The 23,759-nt window shown below is 38.5% G+C and overlaps 4 protein-coding genes across 6 annotated transcripts in view; 1 reads left to right on the forward strand and 3 right to left on the reverse strand.

Moving 5' to 3' along the window:
• The window catches only part of LOC103997565 (serine/threonine-protein kinase Nek2-like), a 6,899-nt gene extending 3,489 nt beyond the window's left edge, over positions 1 to 3,410 (forward strand). For both annotated transcript variants that reach the window (XM_009418825.3, XM_065127357.1), the window contains exons 9-15: positions 1 to 42; positions 124 to 205; positions 296 to 345; positions 1,254 to 1,327; positions 1,423 to 1,474; positions 1,607 to 2,062; positions 2,623 to 3,410. The exon at positions 1 to 42 is cut by the window's left edge and continues 8 nt beyond it. In XM_009418825.3, the coding sequence (XP_009417100.2) occupies positions 1 to 42; positions 124 to 205; positions 296 to 345; positions 1,254 to 1,327; positions 1,423 to 1,474; positions 1,607 to 2,062; positions 2,623 to 3,207 (1,341 nt within the window). In that variant the 3' untranslated portion in view covers positions 3,208 to 3,410. The remainder of the gene's footprint in view (positions 43 to 123; positions 206 to 295; positions 346 to 1,253; positions 1,328 to 1,422; positions 1,475 to 1,606; positions 2,063 to 2,622) is intronic.
• Positions 3,411 to 4,958: 1,548 nt separating this feature from the next.
• Positions 4,959 to 7,163, reverse strand: LOC135622904 (probable ribose-5-phosphate isomerase 3, chloroplastic). Its single transcript, XM_065125230.1, has 2 exons — positions 6,656 to 7,163; positions 4,959 to 5,541 (listed from the first exon to the last, which is right to left on the reverse strand). Exons 1-2 carry the CDS (start codon positions 7,037 to 7,039, stop codon positions 5,104 to 5,106), a joined length of 822 nt encoding a protein of 273 aa, XP_064981302.1. The 5' UTR covers positions 7,040 to 7,163; the 3' UTR covers positions 4,959 to 5,103.
• Positions 7,164 to 7,845: 682 nt separating this feature from the next.
• Positions 7,846 to 10,659, reverse strand: LOC103997567 (protein LIFEGUARD 4). The gene is made up of 4 exons (XM_009418828.3): positions 10,077 to 10,659; positions 9,865 to 9,978; positions 8,258 to 8,415; positions 7,846 to 8,179 (listed from the first exon to the last, which is right to left on the reverse strand). The coding sequence occupies exons 1-4, from the start codon at positions 10,327 to 10,329 to the stop codon at positions 7,973 to 7,975; spliced, it is 732 nt and encodes a 243-aa protein (XP_009417103.2). The 5' UTR covers positions 10,330 to 10,659; the 3' UTR covers positions 7,846 to 7,972.
• A 630-nt stretch (positions 10,660 to 11,289) lies between these two features.
• Positions 11,290 to 14,850, reverse strand: LOC135622903 (perakine reductase-like). 2 transcript variants are annotated; one of them, XM_065125228.1, is made up of 7 exons: positions 14,694 to 14,850; positions 14,406 to 14,573; positions 14,118 to 14,321; positions 13,850 to 14,022; positions 13,165 to 13,261; positions 12,885 to 13,038; positions 11,290 to 11,645 (listed from the first exon to the last, which is right to left on the reverse strand). In XM_065125228.1, exons 1-7 carry the CDS (start codon positions 14,751 to 14,753, stop codon positions 11,452 to 11,454), a joined length of 1,050 nt encoding a protein of 349 aa, XP_064981300.1. In that variant the 5' UTR covers positions 14,754 to 14,850; the 3' UTR covers positions 11,290 to 11,451. The 2 variants fall into 2 exon arrangements, with proteins under 2 accessions (XP_064981300.1, XP_064981301.1); XM_065125229.1 differs by having other exon boundaries at positions 14,665 to 14,791.
• Positions 14,851 to 23,759: the final 8,909 nt, after the last annotated feature.

A 23,759-nucleotide genomic window follows, 5' to 3' on the forward strand; every position in this document is an offset into this window, starting at 1 on the left:
GGGCTTGCTAAAATTTTAACCTCAGATAATTTGGCTTGTTCAGTGAGTGTTAAAGCTGTTTAAAACAATGCATCTTAATTCATCATGTTCCTTATTTCTGAGAGCTGTTGGCTCTTGATGCAGGTTGTTGGAACTCCTAGTTATATGTGCCCAGAACTTCTTGCTGATATACCTTATGGCTCTAAGTCTGATATCTGGTCTCTAGGTAATGTGCCTCTTACTTAGGGTACAAAGATAACATTTCCAGCTTTCTAGAACCAGCTAGGATTTAAAGTAGATTTTCTTGATTATCCAGGCTGTTGTATCTACGAGATGACTGCTCTGAAGCCTGCATTTAATGCTTTTGTAAGTTTCAGCAAATTTGATAATGTATTTGCAAATGTATTACTCTAATTTGGGTTTTAAAACACTTTACATTTTGAGATTCAGTCTTTTTCTGAACAATCCCTTGCAAATTGTGATTTCATCCATTTCTGAATCCATTGTTTAGTCTTGTTGAGTATCTTTTAGATAATAATTTAGTATCAACCTTTTGGGTTTGTCTAAATGGATCATACCCCATAATTTAGATATATTACTATATAGAACAATGTCCTTTAGTGGTCAGACAAGGCGCTGAATTCCATTGCTTCAAATGAAAAGAAAATAAAAATCTTCAAGGGGCTGAAAGGGGAAAAGGAGATAATAATTTCGATACAGAAAAACCTAGTATTACTTGGGTACGTGACATTAGAGTCTTGTTCGGTGATGCCATAAGACGTTTATAATGTTAATTTGATGAAACGTTAGACAGTAGCTATGCCAAGCACCGTGGGGTAAATTTAATTAATGAAACATCCAAAGGGAAGCAATGGCAACATTCAGATGGAAAAGGCTTTAAATAATAAACTCATAATTGGTGAATTACATGCAAAAAAACCCAAATTGTTTGCAGAAACTAGTCGCTTCAGTTATCAGAATGATATTTTTTTGTTTAATCATTTGCTTTACTATTCATTTGATAGAATTAGTTAAAACTACTCAATGAACTTGACTATTTGTAACCTTTTCTGCATATATCAAATTTCTGATTCATTATAAAATTTGTTTTCAAGTTAGATCTAAATTCTGTATTAATACCTGGTTGCCACTCTGGTAGTATGATTCAAATAATGAAACGAAAATATAAATGGTTCTTTTCTTTTTTATGCAATCATTATTGTCCCGTAATCGCCACTTATATTAACTTTGCCTATATTTTGTTGTTCATGCAGGATATGCAGGCTTTGATAAACAAAATCAACAAGTCCATAGTGGCTCCTCTACCAAGTTCATACTCCAGTGCATTGTAAGCCTGGTTCCTCTCTCATTTTGAGATTTTCTCGACTTAATTTTACACAAAATACTAGTCTATTTTTGACATATCTTGATTATTGTGTGCAGTAGGGGACTCATTAGAAGCATGCTAAGAAAAAGCCCTGAACATAGGCCAAGTGTATGTATTCCGACAAGCATTATACTCGAGTGCTGAAAGCTTCTTCAATCTTCAGCTATACATATAAGAAGTTTCTGTTTACATGATTCTTTCAAGATTAACAAAAGCTAATGTAACTGTTTGTACCAACAGGCTGCGGAACTGCTCAAACATACACATCTTCAACCTTATGTGTTTGAAGTCAATCTAAAGTCTAGCCCTACAAGGAATATGCTCCCTATTCACCTCTCTACGAGCAACATAAGGAGAATTAGATTTCAAGATGATGAAGATGACTCTATGTATGATGACAAGGAGAAAAGAAAATCTTTAGGCAATGAGAGGATCCTAAAACTGAGCAAACATTTGGAGCAAGGCTCGATATATTCGACTCAGACTATTAAGGATTTTCCAAACTATCTGGACCAAGGGATAAAGGATCTTTCAATTGGCATTAGTCAATTTGGGGAGATTAGTGACAAAAGAATCAGTGAGAAGCACTCAGGTACTCTGAAGACCCCAATGTACAAGCCTGCTAAAACCTTCATGACTCCTAGGATGCTAGTGGAGCCCTCAGAATCATTGCACACTGGACCAAGGCGTCAATCAGTATGGTCATATATACTCCTGCTCATATGTTCACCATTTAATATAATAATGATCTTCTTCTTTATTAGAAAGCCTTTAATCTGGGCTTTTGAATATAAAACATTCTTTCCCTCTTGATAGTAAAAACTTCTATGAGCTGTCACATAGATGTCAGATCACATACCATTAAGCATATCTGTTTTGTTGTTTCTTTTATTGATGGACTCTAATCCTTTGCAATGATTAATGTCATATGCATGTTAATCTCTTTTAGTAATGTAATGACTCCTTTTTATTTGTCATAGGCATGTTAATGATTTCATGATAGTGATAACGATTGTCAGAATGAGAGTTTTTTTATTTCTCATATCTGTTTAGAGTAAGTTCAGTATCAGTGCTTGTTAATCACATTTCAGCTGTGTATAATGTTCTAGCTAGTTGATATACTTTGAGTCACATGAATAAACATTTTCGATATGAGCTTTAATCCAATAACTAGTATTTAAGCAGATGCCACTATTCTTTTATGTATGTCACTTCATTTATCACTGTACTTCCAACTAATCATATGTTTTATGCAGCTTGCATTTCAATCTCCATCAGATGGAATTGGCAAACCTTCTCGAAGAGCTTCTCTTCCTTTAGCTACATTCAAGTCTCATCCTACATGCAATCTCAGCATTCTCCGCCGGGCAGAATCCCCCGTTGTCTCAGTCAACTCCCCTCGAATAGATAGAATTGCAGAATTCCCATTAGCTTCATCATCTGAAGATCCTTTTTCATCGATTCGGAAACTCTCCTCAGCTCACGGCTCCTCTTCAGCCACCCCACACCATGCAGACCGCTCAATCACCAAGGACAAGTGCACTTTCCAGACTTTCCGAACTGAAGGTGACAATGGGAGCGATTCTTCAGACAGGAATCCAACAGCTGCAGATGCTTCGAGTCGGGGATCATCAGATGCAAGGCAGAGGAGGTTCGACACCTCGTCGTACCAGCAGCGGGCAGAGGCCCTGGAGGGGTTGCTTGAATTCAGTGCTCAGTTGTTGCAGCAGGAGAGGCTTGAGGAGTTGGGGGTGTTACTGAAGCCATTTGGTCCTGGTAAAGTCTCCCCAAGGGAGACAGCTATATGGCTGGCCAAGAGCTTCAAGGAGACAATATTGTGACTCAGTGACTTACTGCCTGCTGCATAAAGACCCAACTGAAGGAGCTCATATACCTTATCGGCACTAGCTCGCGGAGATCATTGCATCGACTTTGTAATGTGACGTAGCTTGATAGGATGACAATTTAACTTGAGATTAGCTGCTGATACTCTTTCAAACAAAACATGTACTGTACTGATGTCAATGTTATTTCAGCTTTTATATCATGCTCTTCTGTTGACAAGTGCCTTCATTTTCTTGCTTGAATCTGGGAAATTTTCATTGGAGAACATTGATTTTATTGATGGCACTCTGCCTGCTCCTATAAACTTAGTTTCGGGTTTGACTATGTGCTTGCCAACCTTCAAGGTTTTGATACCTTCGAATAAATCCTAATGTGCCCAGATTGGGTCCTAATTATTCATGTGACACTGATATTAGTAGACCTCCAATGTTCCCATTGGTCCCATGTATGTATGTATTAAGTTGGTCCTTTGTTGACACTGATATCTTCATGTAAATGGATCGAATACAATCCAAATAGGCTTCTAAATGGATTGGATCCGACCCTGTTCGGTACTTGATTGGAGATTTGAGCTAAATTTAGTATAATTCGGATCACATTTGGTCTAACGACTCAAATAAAAGTTAATTGGATCTAATTTGGTTTTAATTAGATTTGTTAGAGGAAAAAGTCATTGACATTCTGGTCAGTCCGATATAGTTCGGACCTGTATACACATGATTGCCTGAGGTGCTTTCGGGATGAAAATGTTAAGCTCTCGAGCTGCCACTTACACAAGAATCAAAGTTGGAAAAGGTTTCTTGACCTAGTCTCTCCGACACCTAAGTTAGTAACTCGAGTACGGATGCGAGTGATCAAAAAAGGTCTCGCCCCCTTCATTGTGTTGAGAATATATTTTTATACCTGATTGCAAAGGGGAGACATTCTCTAACCATCCCAACGGTCCCGTTTTGGCCTCTTGTCCACATGGGCAACAAGCAAGGGGACAACCTTGAACTGCTTGTCTAAGATCTGTTTTTAACTATTGTCTATGTGGACAAACGGGTGGAAGGTGACATTGATCTTTTCCTCCCACCGAGGACTCAATGTGACGTTTACGTGTCGGATGATGATTAGTTGATAGTGCACTCCATATCATTTGTGACTTTAAAATGAGGGCCTAAACCTTACGATGGGCGCTATGGAGGAATCGAGTCAGAAAACCTCTCCCGACCTCGATCTTCAAGTGACATCTCGAGAACTCAACATTTTTATCTTGGAGGCACATCGGATAATCCTGCACAAACGAGTACGAACTACGTCAGGTTGACCAGGACATCAATGACTTTTTTCCCTAACAAAATCGAGGCTAAACCTTACGATAGGCGTTATGGAGGAATCGGGTCATAAAACTTCTTCCGACCTCGATCTTCATGCAGGTAACATCTCGGGAACTCAACGTTTTTATCTTGGAGGCACCTCGGAGAATCCTGTACAAACGAGTACGAACTACGTCAGGCTGACCAAGATATCGACTTTTTTCCCTAACAAAATCGATATTGGATTATCCTCCTCATACATTGATGATCAACGCTGCATTAATTTGGAAACCAGTGACAACAATAACTAAGAATTTTGTGTTTGTAGTACATGATTAGCATGAGTCCAGCCAAAGATATAAATTCCTTTGTTGCTTCCGAGGATGAAAACTATAGACACGAACATAATCCCTTCTCTTTGGGCACCAAACATCAGAAGAATGAGTTCATAAACAGAAAAAAATGGTTTTAACTAAGGTCATGGCAATTCCTCTTGAATGTTGGTAAGACGAACTGAAGATACATAGAATTTCCATACATCAAAAGAGAAAAAAAAGAAAAAACCAAGACAGGTTGACTAAGAATACTCGCTACTCATTTTGTCGTCATGGTCACCCCATCTTTTCCAGCAATTATGACAGCAGTTGCCATGTCCAAGAACAATCCATGTTCTACAACCCCTTCAAGTGCTGAAATCTCCTTTCCTGCAGCTGGTGCATCTTTAATTGGTGTCTTAAAGTACAAGTCAACAATATAGTTTGAATTGTCAGTGACATAAGGCTTCCCGCCATCATCCAATCTAAGCTTCGCCTCACATCCTTCTTCTTTAAACAATTCCTGCAACCTTGTCTGGTTGTATTTCCAGCAGAACTGCACAACTTCCACTGGCATCGCCAGCCCACTTCCACCCAATCCAGTTACAAGCTTTGTTTCATCTGCCACCACGACAAACTTATCAGATGCTGCCTCAACCATCTTCTCACGAAGTAGAGCTCCTCCACGTCCTTTGACAAGATTTAGGTCTGGGTCCACCTGTTCCAATCCCAAATCAGTCTGTAGAACTTGAACAAAGATGCTAATTGGTATAGTATGAGAGTCGTACTGTTTAACATCAACACATTATATCATAAGGTTGAAAAGAACCAATCATCCTCGCAGGCTAGCTATTAGCATCATAAGTGTGTCTATTGCAGCTCAAGAACTAATGAGAATGAGCATGTGCAGTAGGTACTCATTTGAACTTGAGACTATAATTTATCTACAAGTTAAATCACTTCATCAAGATTAAACCCAAATAACACAAATTCCAGTTTTTTCCAAGATTTTAAAACACATAATGATTCATTTGCAAATTATGAGGTAATGAATGCTCTAATTTAGAAAATGTTAACCACAGCAACAACAAGACTCAGGTAAGGCAAACATTTATCATATCAGGGGTCCAACTTAGCATCTACCTCTCACCCTGTTCGACTAAACAAAAAAAGGCTTCCAGCTGAGTGCTGAATTGCTTGTAATAATACAGCAAAAAATGGCTTCTCCTTTATGAGTTGTACATATTCCAAGAGTCAGTTCAATCAACAACCAAGACCTACAAGTTTCCATTAGATTAATCCTCTATTTGGATAAAATGTATCATTATCTAAATGTAAACAGCATACCAAATATTTTTCTCCGATACTCAACTATAATGTCTACATATATCAAGAAAGCCTTTATTTGGATTAAAAGGTCTAATTATCTAATGTACAAAGCAGAGTAGATCTTTTTTCTTCACAAAAATCCCACGGAACTATTGGCGATCCCCTAACAGGCAATCTTTCTGAAACTTATGATCAGATGCGCCCAGAGAACCAGCTCTTTGCTGCAATACTCAATGTCCAAAAATATTCAATATCAATTCAATGAAGCACTTCACGAGCATTATCAACACGAAACTATCAAAACTTAGATCCGTAAACACCCATTAAATCGATCAAGTAGAAGCTTAATAGAGGAAAAGAAACATAGGAATCAAATTCCGATATCTATTTACAGTAGGCAAGGTCAAATGGTTACTACTCGAGCCTAGTCAACAACGATGACTGAAAAGTCAAAGACATAAACTTTCTTCCAAAGAAGACAAAAAGGAAGGAGGGAATTTGACCTCATCGGCACCATCGATAGCGAGATCGATCCGCGGGTGGTCGTCGAGGGTGGAGAGCGGGATCCCCAGAGACAAAGCCTGCTCATAGGTGCGCTTGGACGTGGGCACGCCGACGATGTCCCTGAGCTTGCCCGACGAGAGGAGGGCCCCGATCTCGGCGACCACGAAGGCGGCGGTGGAGCCAGTCCCGAGGCCGAGCACCATGCCACTGCTGACGTACTTGACGGCCTTGACTGCGGCGAGCTTCTTGAGGTCGTCCTGGGTGAGGGTGGCGGGGGCGGAGAGGGCTCGGACGGGGGCCACGGGGCGGCGGCCGACGGGGAGGGCGTGGCGGTGGAGGAGGAGCAGGGAGGAGGCGGAGGGGAGGAGGGAAGAGGCCGTCATGGTGGGATGATGATGGTGGGCGGAGGCGGTGGAAGATGGAGTGAGAAGGGGGGAGAAGGGCGGGCTATCGCCCCTTTGTAATGGGTTTGGAAGGGGATTGAGTGGTGGTGGTGAGGATTGGGGACTGCGGAGAGTGGAGATTCGTATTTGGTTGGTGGTGGTGATGGTTTATTTATTTAATTTTATTTATTTATTGTTTGTTCATCATTTTAAATTTAAATCATATATATATATATATAGAGAGAGAGAGAGAGAGAGAGAGAGAGAGAGATTACATATATTGAAATTGTAATGAATATTATTAGTATTTTTAAAAGAAAACATTAAATCCTTTGTTACATACAGTTGATGCTCAAAATTGCTCACTTATAATCATAAACCTTCATTCATGACCTTTTTATTATGTGCACTTACGGTGTGGATACAACAAACATGAAAGATTTAAAAAAAGATAGAAGAGCATTACAATATCTACCGTTCCACCTATTAAGTCAGATAAAAGTGATGAGATGTAAACAATAGAGAAATCTCTTCCCTGTAGCTTCTTCAGAATGCGTTTTGCTCTGCTTCTAGTATAAACTCCCCGGAAAGAAATCTAACCTTGAATCTATTGCTGCTGCCACATCCTTGATTGTCCACATCAGTGCATCATCAAGGGTTTTGCAGGGCAACACAAGGCTGAGGTCGCACTTTGAACTGAACAGTTTGGTTCTCCCACAGCCAACAACAATCCGAATACAAGGTTTCAGCACCTGTACAAGTTCATCGTCCCCAAGGCAACAAGTCTCAAACGACGCCTGGAGGCAGATGAAAGTGACTGCTAATCGACACAGCAGCACATATATTTTGAACTGTTATCAGGTTTCTTACCTATATATTGGTTTCACTAAATATAGAGCAGTTACATGACGGTAAGCAGAGATACCAATTGGCTTATGAATCAACACTACTGAACACGGTTAACAGTGCCGTGAACAGGTTGATGATGTCGAGATACAGGGAGATGGAAGCACAGATGTATTGGTCGTAGGAATGTCTTTTGATCAGATTGTCGGTATCGTATATGATGAAACCAGAGAAGATAATTGCTGCCACACACCCGTAGATTGTTGTCGAGACCTTCCCCATTGGGATGAAGATCTGCAGGAATGTTGATAGCAACGAGAGGCTCAGACATTACATGGAAGAAAAGAAGAGCCAAAAGAAGAGGCCACTAACCTGGATGATACAGTACAGCATCAGCACGATAAGAGCTGCACACAAGAATGGGCCGAGGAAGTTGAAGTCATAGCCTCTTTTGGCTGCCCAGAACGTGTAGAGGGTGAGACCCACAACCACTGTTGCTGTTAGAGCTGCAGATTGTAGCACTATTTTGCCTGCTCAAGTAATTATAGTAAGTCACTCGTTAGCCCTAAGAATGCCTGGCATGCAACTAAAGATTTAGTTGTAAAGTTTGAGACTTCTGGTGGGTAAACAAGCAAAGAAATTATTATCACAACTTATACAAATAGCTATACTTAATCAGACACAATCCAAAAGTATGGAAGTCATAAAACTAAAATGATTTCTCGAAAAGCAAAAACGCTAAACTTATAATAAATAACAATAGCATCCAAACCCGTACACAATACCTAAGCTGCAAAACTTGTAAATTACTAACAACCGGAGGACATTGGTGTACAATCAATTATTATGAAGCTTGATACACATCAATTACGGAAATGGTGCTCAAAACAACAGAGGATAGCCAAGGATTCCAATTGTTTGGCTTACTAGACCAGGATAATGCAGCTTCTAGATTTTCCATAACTACACAACAAGAAGCCTCAAGGCAAATCAATATTATAAACACAAATGGTTGCAATTCTTGTAGTGTGAACCTATTATGTGACACACTTGAAGAACTAACACATCCTAAATTAACCAGAATAATTGCAGACAAGAATGCATTGTCATGATACATATGGATAATTATAAAAGAAGTCTTAAGGTAAATCAACATTATGAATACATGATACCTAAATGGTCACAATTTTTAGCATGTGAAACTATGATTTTACACACCTAAATAACTAAGACATATATGCATCGTCATGATATGTACCAATGACAACATAATTTTCATTGAAAAGAAAAAGAATAAGAACAGATGCTCATAAGGAAAGCAGCATCAGAATTAAGTGGAAGCCCATATGCTAGTATGGCATTGACATTGGATCAGAAAGCTAGCTGCTTTACAGAAGAACACTTATCATCAGGAATCAATTAATTACAATAGTTTGCTAATCACCAAGTACATGGTCAAACCCTTGCTCAATCAACAGTAACTGTGTAGGTTCCCAGAAGACAATATAATTAATCTCGACCGTAGATTTTCCTTTTCCAACATCAATACCATGCTAGCATATGGGGCTTCCACCAACTGCGCTAGAAGAAAAAAGAATTCCATCCTTTGTTGTGATCATTTTCTAATGTCATCATGCAAGAAATACTAGAGCAACAATAATAAAAGAATCACAATTTCTTTGTTCTTGTCAGTATTGAATAAAAGATTCATGCAATCGGCCCTAAATAGTTGATATATCACGGTACTATTTCTGTTGTTATAATTTCTTATTGATATAAAATTCAAAATTCAAGACAATTTTACCTCAAATTAAACATCTTATTTGATATAACACGGTAATGTTGCTGTTGTTTTAATTTTTTATTGATATAAAATTCAAAATTCAAGACAATTTTACCTCAGATTAAACATCTTAGCCTCTTTAGGCAAATAAAAAAGATCATTTTGGTAATTGTTATGGTTTCTTTTTCCCCGTTACCTTTGGAAGTCGCGCATGCCATCCCAATAGCCAAGCTGATGCAGATCGTGAACAGCGTGAGAAGAAGCAGGTTCAGGGGATGGCGCTCGCGGAAGTAGATCATCGGCAACAGAACTGTTCCATTTCGGGAGACCAGAAGGGGGTCGAACAAATCCACATCAATCCCTAGAAATGTACCGCCCGAAACAAGGAGAAACGTGCCCGAGAATTACCAAGAAAAGGCGAGATGATGATGAGGATGTAGACGACCAGCGAGGCGGTGGTGTGGGAGAGGAGGAAGCTGCGCACGGGCTCGACGAAGTTGACGACACCGGCGACGGCAATCGTGAGGAGGATCTGGAGGGCCACGATGGAGTAGACCTTGCGGATGAACGCCCACCGCAGCTGCGGGCTCTCCATCATGTTGGGGTACAAGGCCGATCCGCCGCCGTACCCGGTCTCGATGTCCCCTCCCTTCTTCGTCATCTCCGGCGACGATTCTAGGTCTTCCGAATCGAGAACAAGAACTAGGGTTTCGGAGGAGATTACTGGGAAGAAATGTAGAGATAGAAAGGGAGGAGGAGGAGGGAGACGAACGATCACTGGCGCGCGAGTTTTAGGGGGGGTGTTTCCAATTATGTGCAGACTGGCCGTTGGTCTCTCATGCACGGATTTAGTAAACGTGTTCAAACTGCAGTCGGATCCTCACCGCCCATTGGCTTGAGATTGGGAGGGAGTTGCCCGACATCCAAAAATATGGAAGGCCAATTAATGCGACGGTGTGATTTTACCACATTATATATATACACATATATATATATAAGAATAGTATACACGGAAAGTACATTTAGTCTAATAAAAACATATTTGATCACAAATAGATCGAAGAGTTAAAAGTGAATGATAAAGAACCAAAGATAAAATAGTGTTAGTCTCATTTGGAAAGCAGGTAGTTATAGATTATAATTAGTTATTCTTAGTATTTCGATTCCTATATTTTTAAATTTTATATTGAAATATCTAAACTTATGAAATTAAAATATTGAGATCCCTATGTAAGATTAAGAATATAATTTTATAATATTAAAAATCAAAAGAGAAAAAAAATTATTAGATCAAATATTTTACTTCAAAAATATAGAAATCTAAATATAATTTTAAAAATACAAAAATCAAAATACTAAAGATAGTTAATTGCAGAAATAATATATAATTAACCCTTTAGAAGCCAACAGTTCCTCAAGGCTACAAGAAGTTCCTAAGGATAGTGTACCTTGTCAGCTCCGTTCATAAAAGCTCCATGCTCATGGTCCTGAAACCCCCATACCATATGTGGGGAGGGCCACTAATTCTGCTTGCGCCAAGCATGAATGGATGAGAAATTTTACTGTGCTGAAAAGTAAAATGTTGTGCATGAGGTTTCACTGTGTTTGCAGAAGCAGAACATAGAACAACGAGCATTACAGTTTATATATTTCGTGAAGAAGTTACACCAAAGCATACCTTATAATCGACTGACAACTTACTACTGTATGTTGGGCTATTCAACCTTTAATGACGGAAGAAAATTTGACATAATATCATAGGCAATATATATGATAGAAAATTCTAAGCTGCTAGATTGCTGTGTATAGGTGGGGTATTGGCGTACTTCCAGGTGAACGGCTCAAAAACACTGTGACTTCTATAACCTGCCACCTCTTCTTCGCGGACTGCATCAGATATTTCTTTCAAGTCATCCTCTGTGAGCTTTACTTTCAAAGACCCAATATTGTCATCCAAGTTCCTCAACTTGGTTGTCCCTGAAATGTTGGAAATAAAATTGTCAAGCGAAGCAAATTAATTGTTGGCAGATGCTTGCATAGGTGGGCAAAACATATAATCATATCCACAAGAAAAGGAAAAAAAAAAAGATATGAGTGTGTACAAGTTGCAGTGGCAAGACTTTGGACATGTATCTTTGCATCTCACCAAAAAAAAAAAAGAAAAGAAACTTGTGAATTGATAATTAAATTCCCAATTCAAATGTTTTTTTTTTTTTTGCCAAAGATAGAGGACAAATGAAATTCATGAATTATCCTCGCATGACAGGGAATTTCAAATCTAACATGCTCAGAGATTATTTCACCCAATATCAAACACATGCAAGCGCTGACTTGTATGCTAACAGATGAAGTCAATCTAATAAGCATAGCTATGAAACTCTGCCACCTTCAGGTACCCTTCCTGCTTTTCAGGATTGAAAGAGGCCAAGTTAATAACTTCTCATTTTATAGTTTTGTGCAAGGCAGCATCCAAGCATACTTCTGTTTTCTAGGAACTTTCACATGAATAAGCCTTCAAAGTAGCTCAGGCCATGAATATCTTCAAGGCAATGGAACTTCTGTTTGACTCATGACACAAAAAGTTTTTAGGCATGACTACTCTGACAAGTCCATTGTCATTGCATCCTGACCAACTGTTATTTGATCTCCATCTATCATCTTTATGCGATAGATTGCAGTAGGCCCAACCAATGAGCCTTTGCCTACTTGATGATGGCTCCCCTGTTCGACATAATGAGATTCTAGATCTGAGTACTTGTTGAAATGGGAGGTGATGCCTTAGTACTCAAACTGATCAGTGCTATCAAAACATTCAGTTTAAGAATATTTCCTAAATTTTAATAGAAAAGGCCATTATATTGACTAATTTGCAAAAATAACAATCAATTATGGAAATTGTTTTCTGAATAAGTTGGCGTGAGCTTAACAAGTGGGTGCATATGGCTTTTTATCCTAGAAAAGAATCTTATGTTTTATTTATAATTGTCAGACATGTTGCTGCATTATTCTCCATTCATTGAACTTCCAGTTAACTCGTATCTGCCATTGTTTACACAGAGTGTTTAAGCTTTAATGAAAAGCAGAACACTACAATCTACCATTTGATTCATGATCCATGCAGCCTAAAGCACTCTAAGATTTACAACATGATAGTGATCCTGACAACAATGCTAATGTTGATGCATGGAGCATCATAGTTTCAAAACAATTGCTTACCAGGGATAGGAACCACATCATCTCCTTGATGGACAACCCAAGCTAGAGCTAGTTGAGCAGTGGTACACTGGTGCTTTTTGGCGAGGTTCTCCAACCTCACATACAGAACTTTATTCTTTTCAAGGTTTTCTCCAACAAATCTTGGGATGTGGATCTAGCAAAATCATGAAAGGGCAAAAAACTGATCATTAGCAACCAGCATCATACCATCTCTACATGACCAAGCACCAAATTTTCTCTAAACATTAAAGATATGTCATGGTTGGATAAGAGTGTATACCAAAGATGCATTTGAAGGCAACTTTTCTGTAACTCCTCTACCACCGAAAAATCCACGTCCAAGAGGGCTGTATGGAACTATTCCAATGCCAAGTTCCCTGCATGTAAATTGGAAAATGCATTACAAAATTTGTAAAAATTAGAAATTAGACCGTGGCCAAATGTAGTTCAAGATAATTCACTAGACCAAAAAAAATGAAAAGTGACTTGCTTTCTTACCACGGCTTTCATTTTAGAGTTAAAAAATATAAGCAATGTAAAGATTATGTGTTTTGAAAATAAACATCATTACGCGTATATGTACTTTCTCCACTTTACTAATTAAAAAATGGAAGAGATAATTTACCGAATTTTCTACTTTGAACACATGCATCTTTGAAAGCAACAAAATGAAGATTCACAATATACTTGACCTCCCTAATTTGCACACAAATTAAAAGCTGCTACAAACTTCAATTACCATTCTACAAAGATTTGCATCAAAAGCTATATACTAAGTTTTTTTTTTTTTCCCTTGTGAATGTGATGTTTCTCATGTGTTGACTTGGATGTTTGGCAAAAGAACATACTTCAGCCTACAGCCATGAATGTGGTTGATGAGAAATAAGGCCACTTGAGGCTTTCTAATACCGCAAAAGAGAAACACAACTTTGAATATTTTGAAAATGATGAACATCTAATCCAACCTGCAAAGTGGGACTATCTCCTTCTCAATCTCGCGAGTCCAGAGAGACCATTCCATTTGCAATGCGCTGATCGGATGCACCACGTGAGCCCGTCTAATAGTATCAGGGTTAGCCTCTGAAAGCCCGATGTACTTCACCTTGCCCTCTTCCACCAACTTCCTGAGTTCCCCCATCTACCACATAAACAAATTCACAACAACATGGATTATTTTCATATTTCAAAAGTTAATATTCCAAAGTAACAGAAATCTTGGCGGCTAATCCTTACAGTTTCTTCGATCGGCACGGTCGTATCAACTCGATGCAGATAGTAAAGATCAACGTAGTCCAGTCCGAGGCGCCTGAGGCTTTCCTCACAGCATGCCCGCGCGTACTCAGGCTTACCACTGATCACTAGACCTGTGGCGTTAATATCCACGATCCCAAATTTTGTGGCTACTTGGATCTTTTCACGGGGCAATTGCTTCAAGGCCTAAAGAAATTTACCAACAACATCAAATTTTTACCCATTCGGCTATCTTCTACAGCAGGCAAGAGGAAGGGGTAAGATCAGAACCTTCCCAAGCAAGATCTCGTTTGTATGAGGTCCATAGACATCAGAGGTGTCAAAGAAGGTGATCCCACTGTTAAACGCGTGCTTGATGATGGATATACCAGCTTCATCACTGATAGGGGCGTTGTACACGCCTGTGAGGCCCATACAACCAAACCCTAACTTGGACACCTATCATCGCGACAAACAAGAATCTTTGAGACAGCCAAAACCAAAGAACAATCTTTATGCAATATTAAATACATATGTTAAAGATTAGAACTTGTGATCGAAATGGAGGGACGGTGCGACCTCCAATCCCTGGGCGCCCAACTTGGCTCTTGGGATCAGGACATGGGCCTGATCATCCATGGCTTCAGGGTTTGGATCTCAGAAGAGGGGGAGGGGGTTGGCTTTAACGGCTCCAGAACCAGTTTAGTAGTCTTGGAGAGACCCCGGTGAGGTCACCGCTTGCGTAAGCAGGGTATCTGGGAAAGAACGTTCCTCCCTCCCCGCCGCTCCGGTGAGGTCACCTCTTGCGTAAGCAGGGTATCTGGGAAAGAACGTTCCTCCCCCGCCGCTTCGGTGAGCTCACCGCTAGCGTAAGCACGGTGAACTGAGAGCTTCCCCCTCTCCTATTTTGTTCCCCCCCCCCCCTCTCTTTATTTTTATTTTTATTTTTATCCTTTTCTTTAACTAAAATGGTGTAAGTGGAACAATTTACAATTTTTTTTGTTTTTTTATGCAAATGTATTGGTTAAGAAATAGATTTCTTGTAATCAAACTGTTAGTAGTATACATACTTAATTAAATTTCATTTTTTTACATAAATTAGAATAATTTTTAGATATATTAAAAAAATAAGACTATGTAAATATAGAAGAATAGGAAGGGTACAATGTCTCTGTGAAACAAAAGTATGTCTAGAAATATAAAAAATACAACAACTTAAAATTATGGTAGGATGACAATGCAAACTTGGAAGATTTGACAGGAAGAAAACCTGATTTGTGGAGTGCAAGTATGTGAAAAAGTTGTGAGATAGATAAATTATGAAATGGGTGTATGATAATTAGGGATGTGATAATGGGATTGATGCCAAATCCTTGCCATTTATTGCTCTTTTGAGCTTAAAGATTTAAATGAAAATATAGCTATGTTTGTATATTTAATGTTGGGTCACTTCTACATTCTTCAAAAGTGAGGTTAATAGCTGATCATTTGGGTTAATACCTAAACTAGCTACATTTATGATACACCTATTCTAAGTTTTAGTGAAGAAGCATTGAGAGATTTGGAGGACTAAAATGTCTGTAAACATTACTCATATCTTGGATCACATTAAATTTTGTATTGCTTTAAGAGAAAAAGACCTAGCAGAGGTACATATTTCTGTAGATTTGTATGGGATAAAGTGGTTGACTTATAAGATTAAGATTCAGATATCTCAGTGCTGGAATTCATGATTCTTAAAATATTAAGCTTTCAAATTATGATAAATGCAAGTGAGCACCTTCTGAATCATGTACTTAATTAGCTCAGTTTTAACAATGGGATTTTCCAACATTAGGTGCAGATTTTTAAGTCAACTTATAGTCATATCAATTGTACATGAAGCCTTTAGAGAGAGAGAGAGGAACAAACTCTCAAATGGCTCCCTGAATAGATATTTGCATGGCCAAGTGAAGGGTTTTCTTGTTTCTCATTACCTGAGGCAACACCCTACAACTCCATTTGGTGACTTCATAGACAAGGAGGGTTCAGGGTAAAAAGCTAAATCCTTTCCAGGAAAAGTTCATGACAACCAATGCAAGCAATATCTTAAGACATACTTGAAATACCAATTCACTGCATATCTCTTCAAATTCTGAAGTCTATACCTGGCTAGTGGCAGGATCTCTCTCTCTCTCTCTAACATGGAAACATATGTGACAAGCTTCATTTAATGACAAGTTTCGAGCACAATACTTGACACCTTAACCCTTTTGGACAACCCAAGAAAGAGCAAGATGAACAAGGAAGTAGTGATTTGTTTTAATGCTGAGTTCTTTGCATATCAGTAAATAGTTAATTTTCATGAATATTCATCTATAAATTGATTCTGATCAGCTATAACAGACTTCATATCGATCCCAAGATTGCTTACCTAGTAAGCAGTTCATAAGCATTTTACTTGGAAAAGTACAGCTAAATAATGCTGACAAATCTATTAGGCTAAGCTTGTAGATAAAAGAAGTGGCAAGAGATTAACGGATGTCCTTCAACTTCCATCCAAGATTTTGATCATACATCGTTTCTGTTCCTAGAGAAGGAAAGAAAGTGCAGATCTATGAAGTCACTGTGTATGAAAGTCATATCAGTTACATAACATGAAACAAGGGTATACAGAAGAAGGAACTGAGGACAGATTAGTTATGCTGCAATATTTTTATTGGCATGCAAGAATAAGAAACTCTTCAACGACTACTGAACAAAACCAGATTCAGAGCTAATTTTGATTCGGATCTGAGTCTGTGATTAATTTGGCATCAGGAAATCAGTGAGTTGCGAAAGAATCGTTTAAAAAAACTATGTCAGCTCCGGCAAAAATCTTTCTGATGTTTGAGTTAGTAACTCAGAAAAAAAATAATATTGCACTCGGAGAGTTTAGAAAACTCTTAGTGAGTTTATGTACATGGGCCCTTTCATAGGGGGCTTTTCTAACCATCGAGATTAAGTGAAGAATTGATTTATGGGATCAGTTTTATAAGATTATCATTTATTACATGAGAGGTCTGTTTGAATTCTCATAGATTGTGGTTGATGCCATCGTTTGGATTATGTACGCTACTCATACTACATGTTGGGATAATAAGGCACTGGAGTAAAGCGTGATATATCATCGAGTTGTCCACATGTCACACCTCTTTATCATCTCTCCATTGTATTTTAACACATGGAGGAGGTTTGAAACATAAAGTCTTACTCAATGGACGACCGATTACATCATCCATTTAGTTGTAAAATAGTCGAATGATGTTTCATGATCAAATCAATCACATTATTGTTGAGAGGTGCTTCGTGGTCATATTAGGTCATGTCATTATCGAGGGATGTTTCATTGTCAAATTCGATCGTATCACCATTAAGGGATGTTTCATGGCTAGATTTAGTTGTGTCCTCATCGATGAATACTTCATAATTGAATTCAATCATATCATCATCAAGGGATGCTTCACTGTTGGATTGTCATTGTCGAGAGGCGTTTCATGATCGAATTTAATTATGTCATCATCGAAGAATACTTCATGGTTGTATATCATCATGTGGTAATTAAGGGATGTTTCATGGTTGCCACCACATTATCATTTAGGATGTTTCTTAATAATATTCAATCATGTTATGATCGAGGGTCGTCTTATAATCGAATTCATTTGTGTCATTGTCCAAGAATACTACTTTGTTACGGATATGACCACAAAACATTCGATAAGTTTAGAGTTCATTGAAAGAGAGCGTCGGGGCGAGATTCTTGGGTTATCGAGGCTAGAATTGCACTTGCGTTGTGCCTTCGAGCGGGAGATGGTCATGCGTGCCAAACAAAGCTAATGGTATTATCTGATCACGCGCATCGTTGGATTTCACCAATGTCCTTTAAAATACGCAGTGATGGTCCCATGCATTCATTCCATCATGCATGCCCTATCGATGGCATTATGTAGTGGCATAAACCTCGAGCAATACGTGCCACACCTGTGATCATACAGGGCAAAATGGTTTATTCCAGCTGCATGAAGCTTTTTTCCAGGTGGAGTACAAAGCACCACAACGGTGGTGACAGTAAAGGCGAATGGTATTCCGATTCTAGGGTTCATACAACTCCCTCGTTGCTTGACATCGATGAACAACACTATGGAGATCAACAAGTCACACAGCATCCTGCTCAAAAATTGCTGCTTGCTCAAGGATCTTCCTTTCTCGATCGCATGCATCACCCGACCATGGTCATGGAAAGCATGCAAGATTTGACTCTGTCATGTCTACATTCTTTCTATATTAAGTTCCCAATATTTTACTGCATGACAACATGCTTTAGGTTCTGGGAAAGGTTCACGAGGAAGCCACACAATCCAAGTCGCCAACTGAAACCCTCGAAGAACACAAATCTATTGGATTCTTTTGTCTGCAACAACATGTCGTTATGCTATAGCTTCGACGTAGGGTTATGTAACCTACACTAAAATAGTCGGCGCCCCTGTCCTCGGCCGCATCAAAAGGCTTCCCTGCTCCAAGTGATCGCTTGCTCTGAGGGCACGCAGTGTGCCGCCCTACACTCTGCCGCAACCCTAGCTAACGCTACGACACTTAACCACTGTGATCCTAAACCCTAACGCTAGACCTAATCTCTCGCCCTGTCGTGATTCTTCTCTCTTTTATGCCCTTCCTGCTCATGGATGGAATTGCTTCCCAGTGTCAGATCCATTGATGTATCAAGTTCCTCAGATAGTGTATCTTTTGCTGTGGCTTCTGATCTCCCTCTTTGTTCTTTTCCGATGTCCATAGTCTTTCTTTTAGTTTATGGTGTTCTCTTCACTGTTCACTCATGTCTCCTCATTTGTTTAAAGCAAGTTTATAGTGAAGATGTCATCTCCTAAGATATCTGAGAGTATATGAGTCAAGATGCCATCTCCTATTGGAAGAGTGAAGTCAGTGACTTTGGCTATCCGAACAGTGACTTTGGCCATCTATTCAGAAAGGCCCAGGTGACTGATGAGTAAAGCTGCCAACATGATCTAGATTTGGAGGACTTGGACTACATATGCAGGTGTTGTTGATGATGTTTCCGATAAGGTCAGTTCAGTCCCTGCATGATCATGCTCTGACAACCTCACATCTTCCGGTTATGGGCACAGCACAGCAGGTTCCATCAACAGATATGGAGACTGAAGGACGCCTCTATTGTTCTCTATTCCTTTCATGGATTTGGAAGTGTCCGGAGCTCAGACTGCCATCTGTTTCCAGCTCGAGTTTTACAAGGACTTGCAGCTAGCATGGAGAAAGAACAATGCAGATAGAACGGATCCAACTGGTTGTGAGCTTTTCAGAAGCCTATGCACAGACTGCCATCTTACTAATTACTTCAGCAGTTCTCTACTCCTTTCATGGATTTGGAAGTGTCTATAGCTCCAGTTTTACAAGGACTTGCAGCTAGCATGGAGAACAATGCAAGATAGAATGGATCCAACTGGTTGTGAGCTTTACAGAAGCCAATGCTAACATGCTTAGTGAGTCATAAACTGAAAGCCACTTTAGCTGTCATTATCTATTCATATGACTTGGCTTGTGGCAGTGTGCTGAGAGACACACTAGGCTGAAGCTATAATGTACATCACTGGTTTCAACTTATAGGGGGTGGCTAAAAGCTGAATTGAATACACAAACCTGTGGCCTCCTCTTTCCAAATTTATAGTGTTTAGCTTAAGGTAAATCTGTATCATCATACTTTGTGCTATGCTTAGTGTATATTCTACTATTGTTGCAGATATCATATCATGCTGCAGTATAAAGTCTAATCTTTAGTCACTTCAGGGTAACAGTAGTACCAGGAAAATTCTATCAGCATCACTGCTGATCTGCAGAAAATAATACAAATTCATTAGAAATATTGCAAATCAGATGGAATTCAGTGATTGTCTACTTACTTTTTCTAATGGCAAAGACAAATACTTCAAACTGGTGAAATTTATTGTTGTTCATCATCTAATTGGACTGGAACAAAAAACTCATCTGGTGCAGCAGTTTGTCTAAAGAAATGGAAATCAATTTTGTCACCTAAATTTTAGAATTTTATCTAAATTCATTCTAGCTTAGCAGAATTTTATTAGGATGAAAAAATTTTCTATCTTAACTTTTATGACTTTATCAAAACTCATCATCAGACAGAGGTCTGACTTCTACAATCTTATCACCATTAAGTACTCAGATTCTTCTCCATGAAAACTTGGATGACATAAACAAAAAATTCCTAAATCCAAAAGAACTGCTATTACTTTATAGTGGGGCATGACATGATATCTGCGAATAAAAAGCTGCAGCATAGGTTTGGTGAAACTTCTGGCATGTAAGGTTCTAAAAGATCAATGTTGCTATCATCTACAACATGTAATAAAAGAACATGTTGATCATTGTTAATCTTCAGAGGTTGCTATCTGGTGATGCTTATTCCTCTGATGTTCACTATGTGCACAGTAGAAAAGAATTTTGAGTGTCAAATCAGAATATGCTCTCAACTTTTCATCCGAAAGTAAAAGATCTTTTTATATGTTTATATTCTTAGAGAGGTATCCTTTGCTATATCTAACTGCAGAAATAATGCAATTATGATGGTTTATTTTTTATAAGGCTTGTCCAATAACGAAGACACTAAATTGGGTTCATATCTCCTAGATGGATCAAAGGAAGAGAGATTCCTACAACAAAAACAGTGTATAGTGATTCATATATACATTTTATGAGTGAAAAAAACCTCCTCCAATTTTGAAGTCATTTGACAACAAAGATTAGCATATATGGGATTGAACATCAATATTATAATCCGAAAATTTAATATATTAAGTTATGAGTCAAACTCTAAATGAAATTACTATTTGGCTTAGGTTATCAAAGCTAGTTTTAGTAAACATAAGTTTATGTATCTCCTCCTTTTTTTTTACTTACTCCATTTGACTTTTTTTTTTCCATTGGAATTATGCAGTGCAATTTCAAATAAGATTCAACACCAATACAATACAAAAAATAATAAGAAGTTGCTACTATGGTAAAGCCTCAATATATATCTTCAATGAGTAAATATTTTCTCAAGAGTAATCTTATACTTGAATTTTTTTTGTCTAGCAAATTCAATTGCTTAATTGTGAACCAAAATTTGCTACGCAAACCTTTCTCTCTCTCTCTCTCTCTCTCTCTCTCTCTAGACTCTATGTGTGTGAGAGAGAGATGAATGAGAAGCGGGAAAAGGTCGAATGATGTGTGTAAAGGCCATTAAAAGTTATGCAGGACAATGTTAGGTGTTCGAAGTAACCGCATGATGGTGGTGGTGGTGGTGGTGGTGATGATGATGGTGGTGGTGGCCTGGCCCTGGCAATATTTAATCTTGTCTTTTGATTCAAGGACCACGCTTCCATGTTATTCTTATTCTCCTTTTGGCCTTAGTATCATAACAATCACCATAGGCTAAAAAGCAAAGCATACAATCTCCACCTCCCTCCTCTTTCTCCTTCTATATATCTCTATTCCTCATCAGCCTCTCCTCCACACCTTCCTCTTCTTAGCTCACAACCACACCAGCACTCTCTCTCTCTCTCTCTTTTTCTCTCTCTGTGCATGTATGTAAGGATGTTGGCCACCAGGTGCACCATTAGAAGCTGAAGCTGCCAGCATGATCTGATGCTCACATTAAGCCTCTTCATCATCCAGATTTTGGGTGAGGAAGCATCAGATCATGTTGCAGTTTCATCTGCTGATGGGAGCACCAGAAACCAACCAACTCTGTTCCTGATCCTTTCAACCTGTTGATACAAAGAGAGCGGATGACACAATCATGGATGAAGTTAAGCATCATAAACTGGTACTCTGCGAGTGTTCTTTTGATGTTTATTTCCAGCTCTCTATATTTTAGCTTCTGCTGCCATCTTCAACCTTTCCACAAGGACTTTCTTGATGTTGCAACTCGTTCTTCAATTCTCAATTGGATGTGCTCATATATGGTATCATCGAAGAGAGTTACTGATGTTAAGATACCTTAGCTTAAGAACATATATCAATCAATTATTTTCCTTTTATCCTTGAAACTTGTAGATTACATGATTAGGTTAGATAGATAGAGAGAGAGAGAGAGAGAGAGAGTTGATCCTTCTTGGTGGTGTCTATTAGGATAAACTGGACAACCAAAGAGAGAAGTGACAGGAAAAAGAATAGAGTACTAACCTACATGTATGGCAATTCTCTCTCACTGTGGCAGTTGGTGGGATTCACCTAAACATATTAATTTTCCGGGTGTGGCTTGTTTTCTTCCTCTCTATGTTTTTTGAAGTGTCTTTTTCTTACATCCAAGGCTTCTCATTGATGTTAGTTTGTTGTCTTTTCCAACCACCATCACTTCCTCTCTTGTTTGTTGTGCTACTTTTGCCATCTTGTACATATCATGAAAGCTCCTGTGCCAAGAGGCAACTGTTGTTTCCTAAGATGAGGTTGGCATTTGCCATAGCTCTCAGCAGAATAAGTCAAAAGAGAAAGCGCAAGTGGTATTATCATGTTTGAATTATGATTGTTCTCATAAAGTTGGATGGCCATGCAATTGCCTTGTCAAATATGATTAAGAAAGCTTCTACTTTCCATGGAGTTTGATGATTTGTTAAAGATTAATGGTGTGTATTGACTCAAGCAGCTCAACAGAAGTAGGAAGCAGAAACTAAGACATGAGAGAGAGAGAGAGAGAGAGAGAGAGAGAGAGAGAGAGAGAGAGAGAGATTGGTTTTCTCCATATCCAGGATTTTATGGATGACATACTTTAGGTTTAAGGAAGCTTCAACAGAAACTTCTTTCTTCATACTTTAGGTTCAAGCATTCACTAAATTAAATTGTTTTTCAATTCTTAATGATAATGATAAGTTGATAGATTCAAAATCATACCTTGACATATGGTTCATTGTAATGGTAGACATTTGTCACAAGAAATTATACTATTACTTAACATTGTCAAATGATTTAGACATTCTGTTGAACATAAATATATTATATTTACATGTCTTTTTGTTGGATAACAATCACCAATAACAAAGTTTGTATTTTGGGAGGATTCAGAACAAATTCTATATGGTGCAATGAGGTGCTGAAGAAAGCAGAGGAATCTTTTGTCAAAGATCAGCTCATCCCTATCAGAGCTCATCAAACTTAGTGTGGATAAATTGGAAGCTATGGCTGGTTATAGCTTATGTGTATGATGCAGCTGCATATGAACTTAAAAGGAGTATCCCAATTTTGTTGCAATGTACTGATTTGGATGCTGTATTGCTACCAATGTTCAATATGTGCTCAATCTTTTCCAAGGTATAAAGCAAGTAGATGTTATTAAACACAGCAAGTGCCAGACTTATACTTGATGGAAGAAGCAATCTTGTTTACTCCTTTTCAGAAATGTGAGACTCTAGAAATATATACCTTTCTTTACTTGCATCAATCAAAATGTATACTTTGTTCCATAATGACTGTTGGTAATCGTTTCAATCATATTTTTTGTTGATGATCCTAAACTATCATTGGATTTTTAATTCTTGAAGTTATTTTTGATGTACTCATTAATTTAATCTTGTATGGATTGACACCAGTTAAAAATATTAA

This window comes from Musa acuminata, chromosome BXJ2-9 (genome assembly GCF_036884655.1).
Source record: "Musa acuminata AAA Group cultivar baxijiao chromosome BXJ2-9, Cavendish_Baxijiao_AAA, whole genome shotgun sequence".
NCBI classification, from domain to species: domain Eukaryota; kingdom Viridiplantae; phylum Streptophyta; class Magnoliopsida; order Zingiberales; family Musaceae; genus Musa; species Musa acuminata.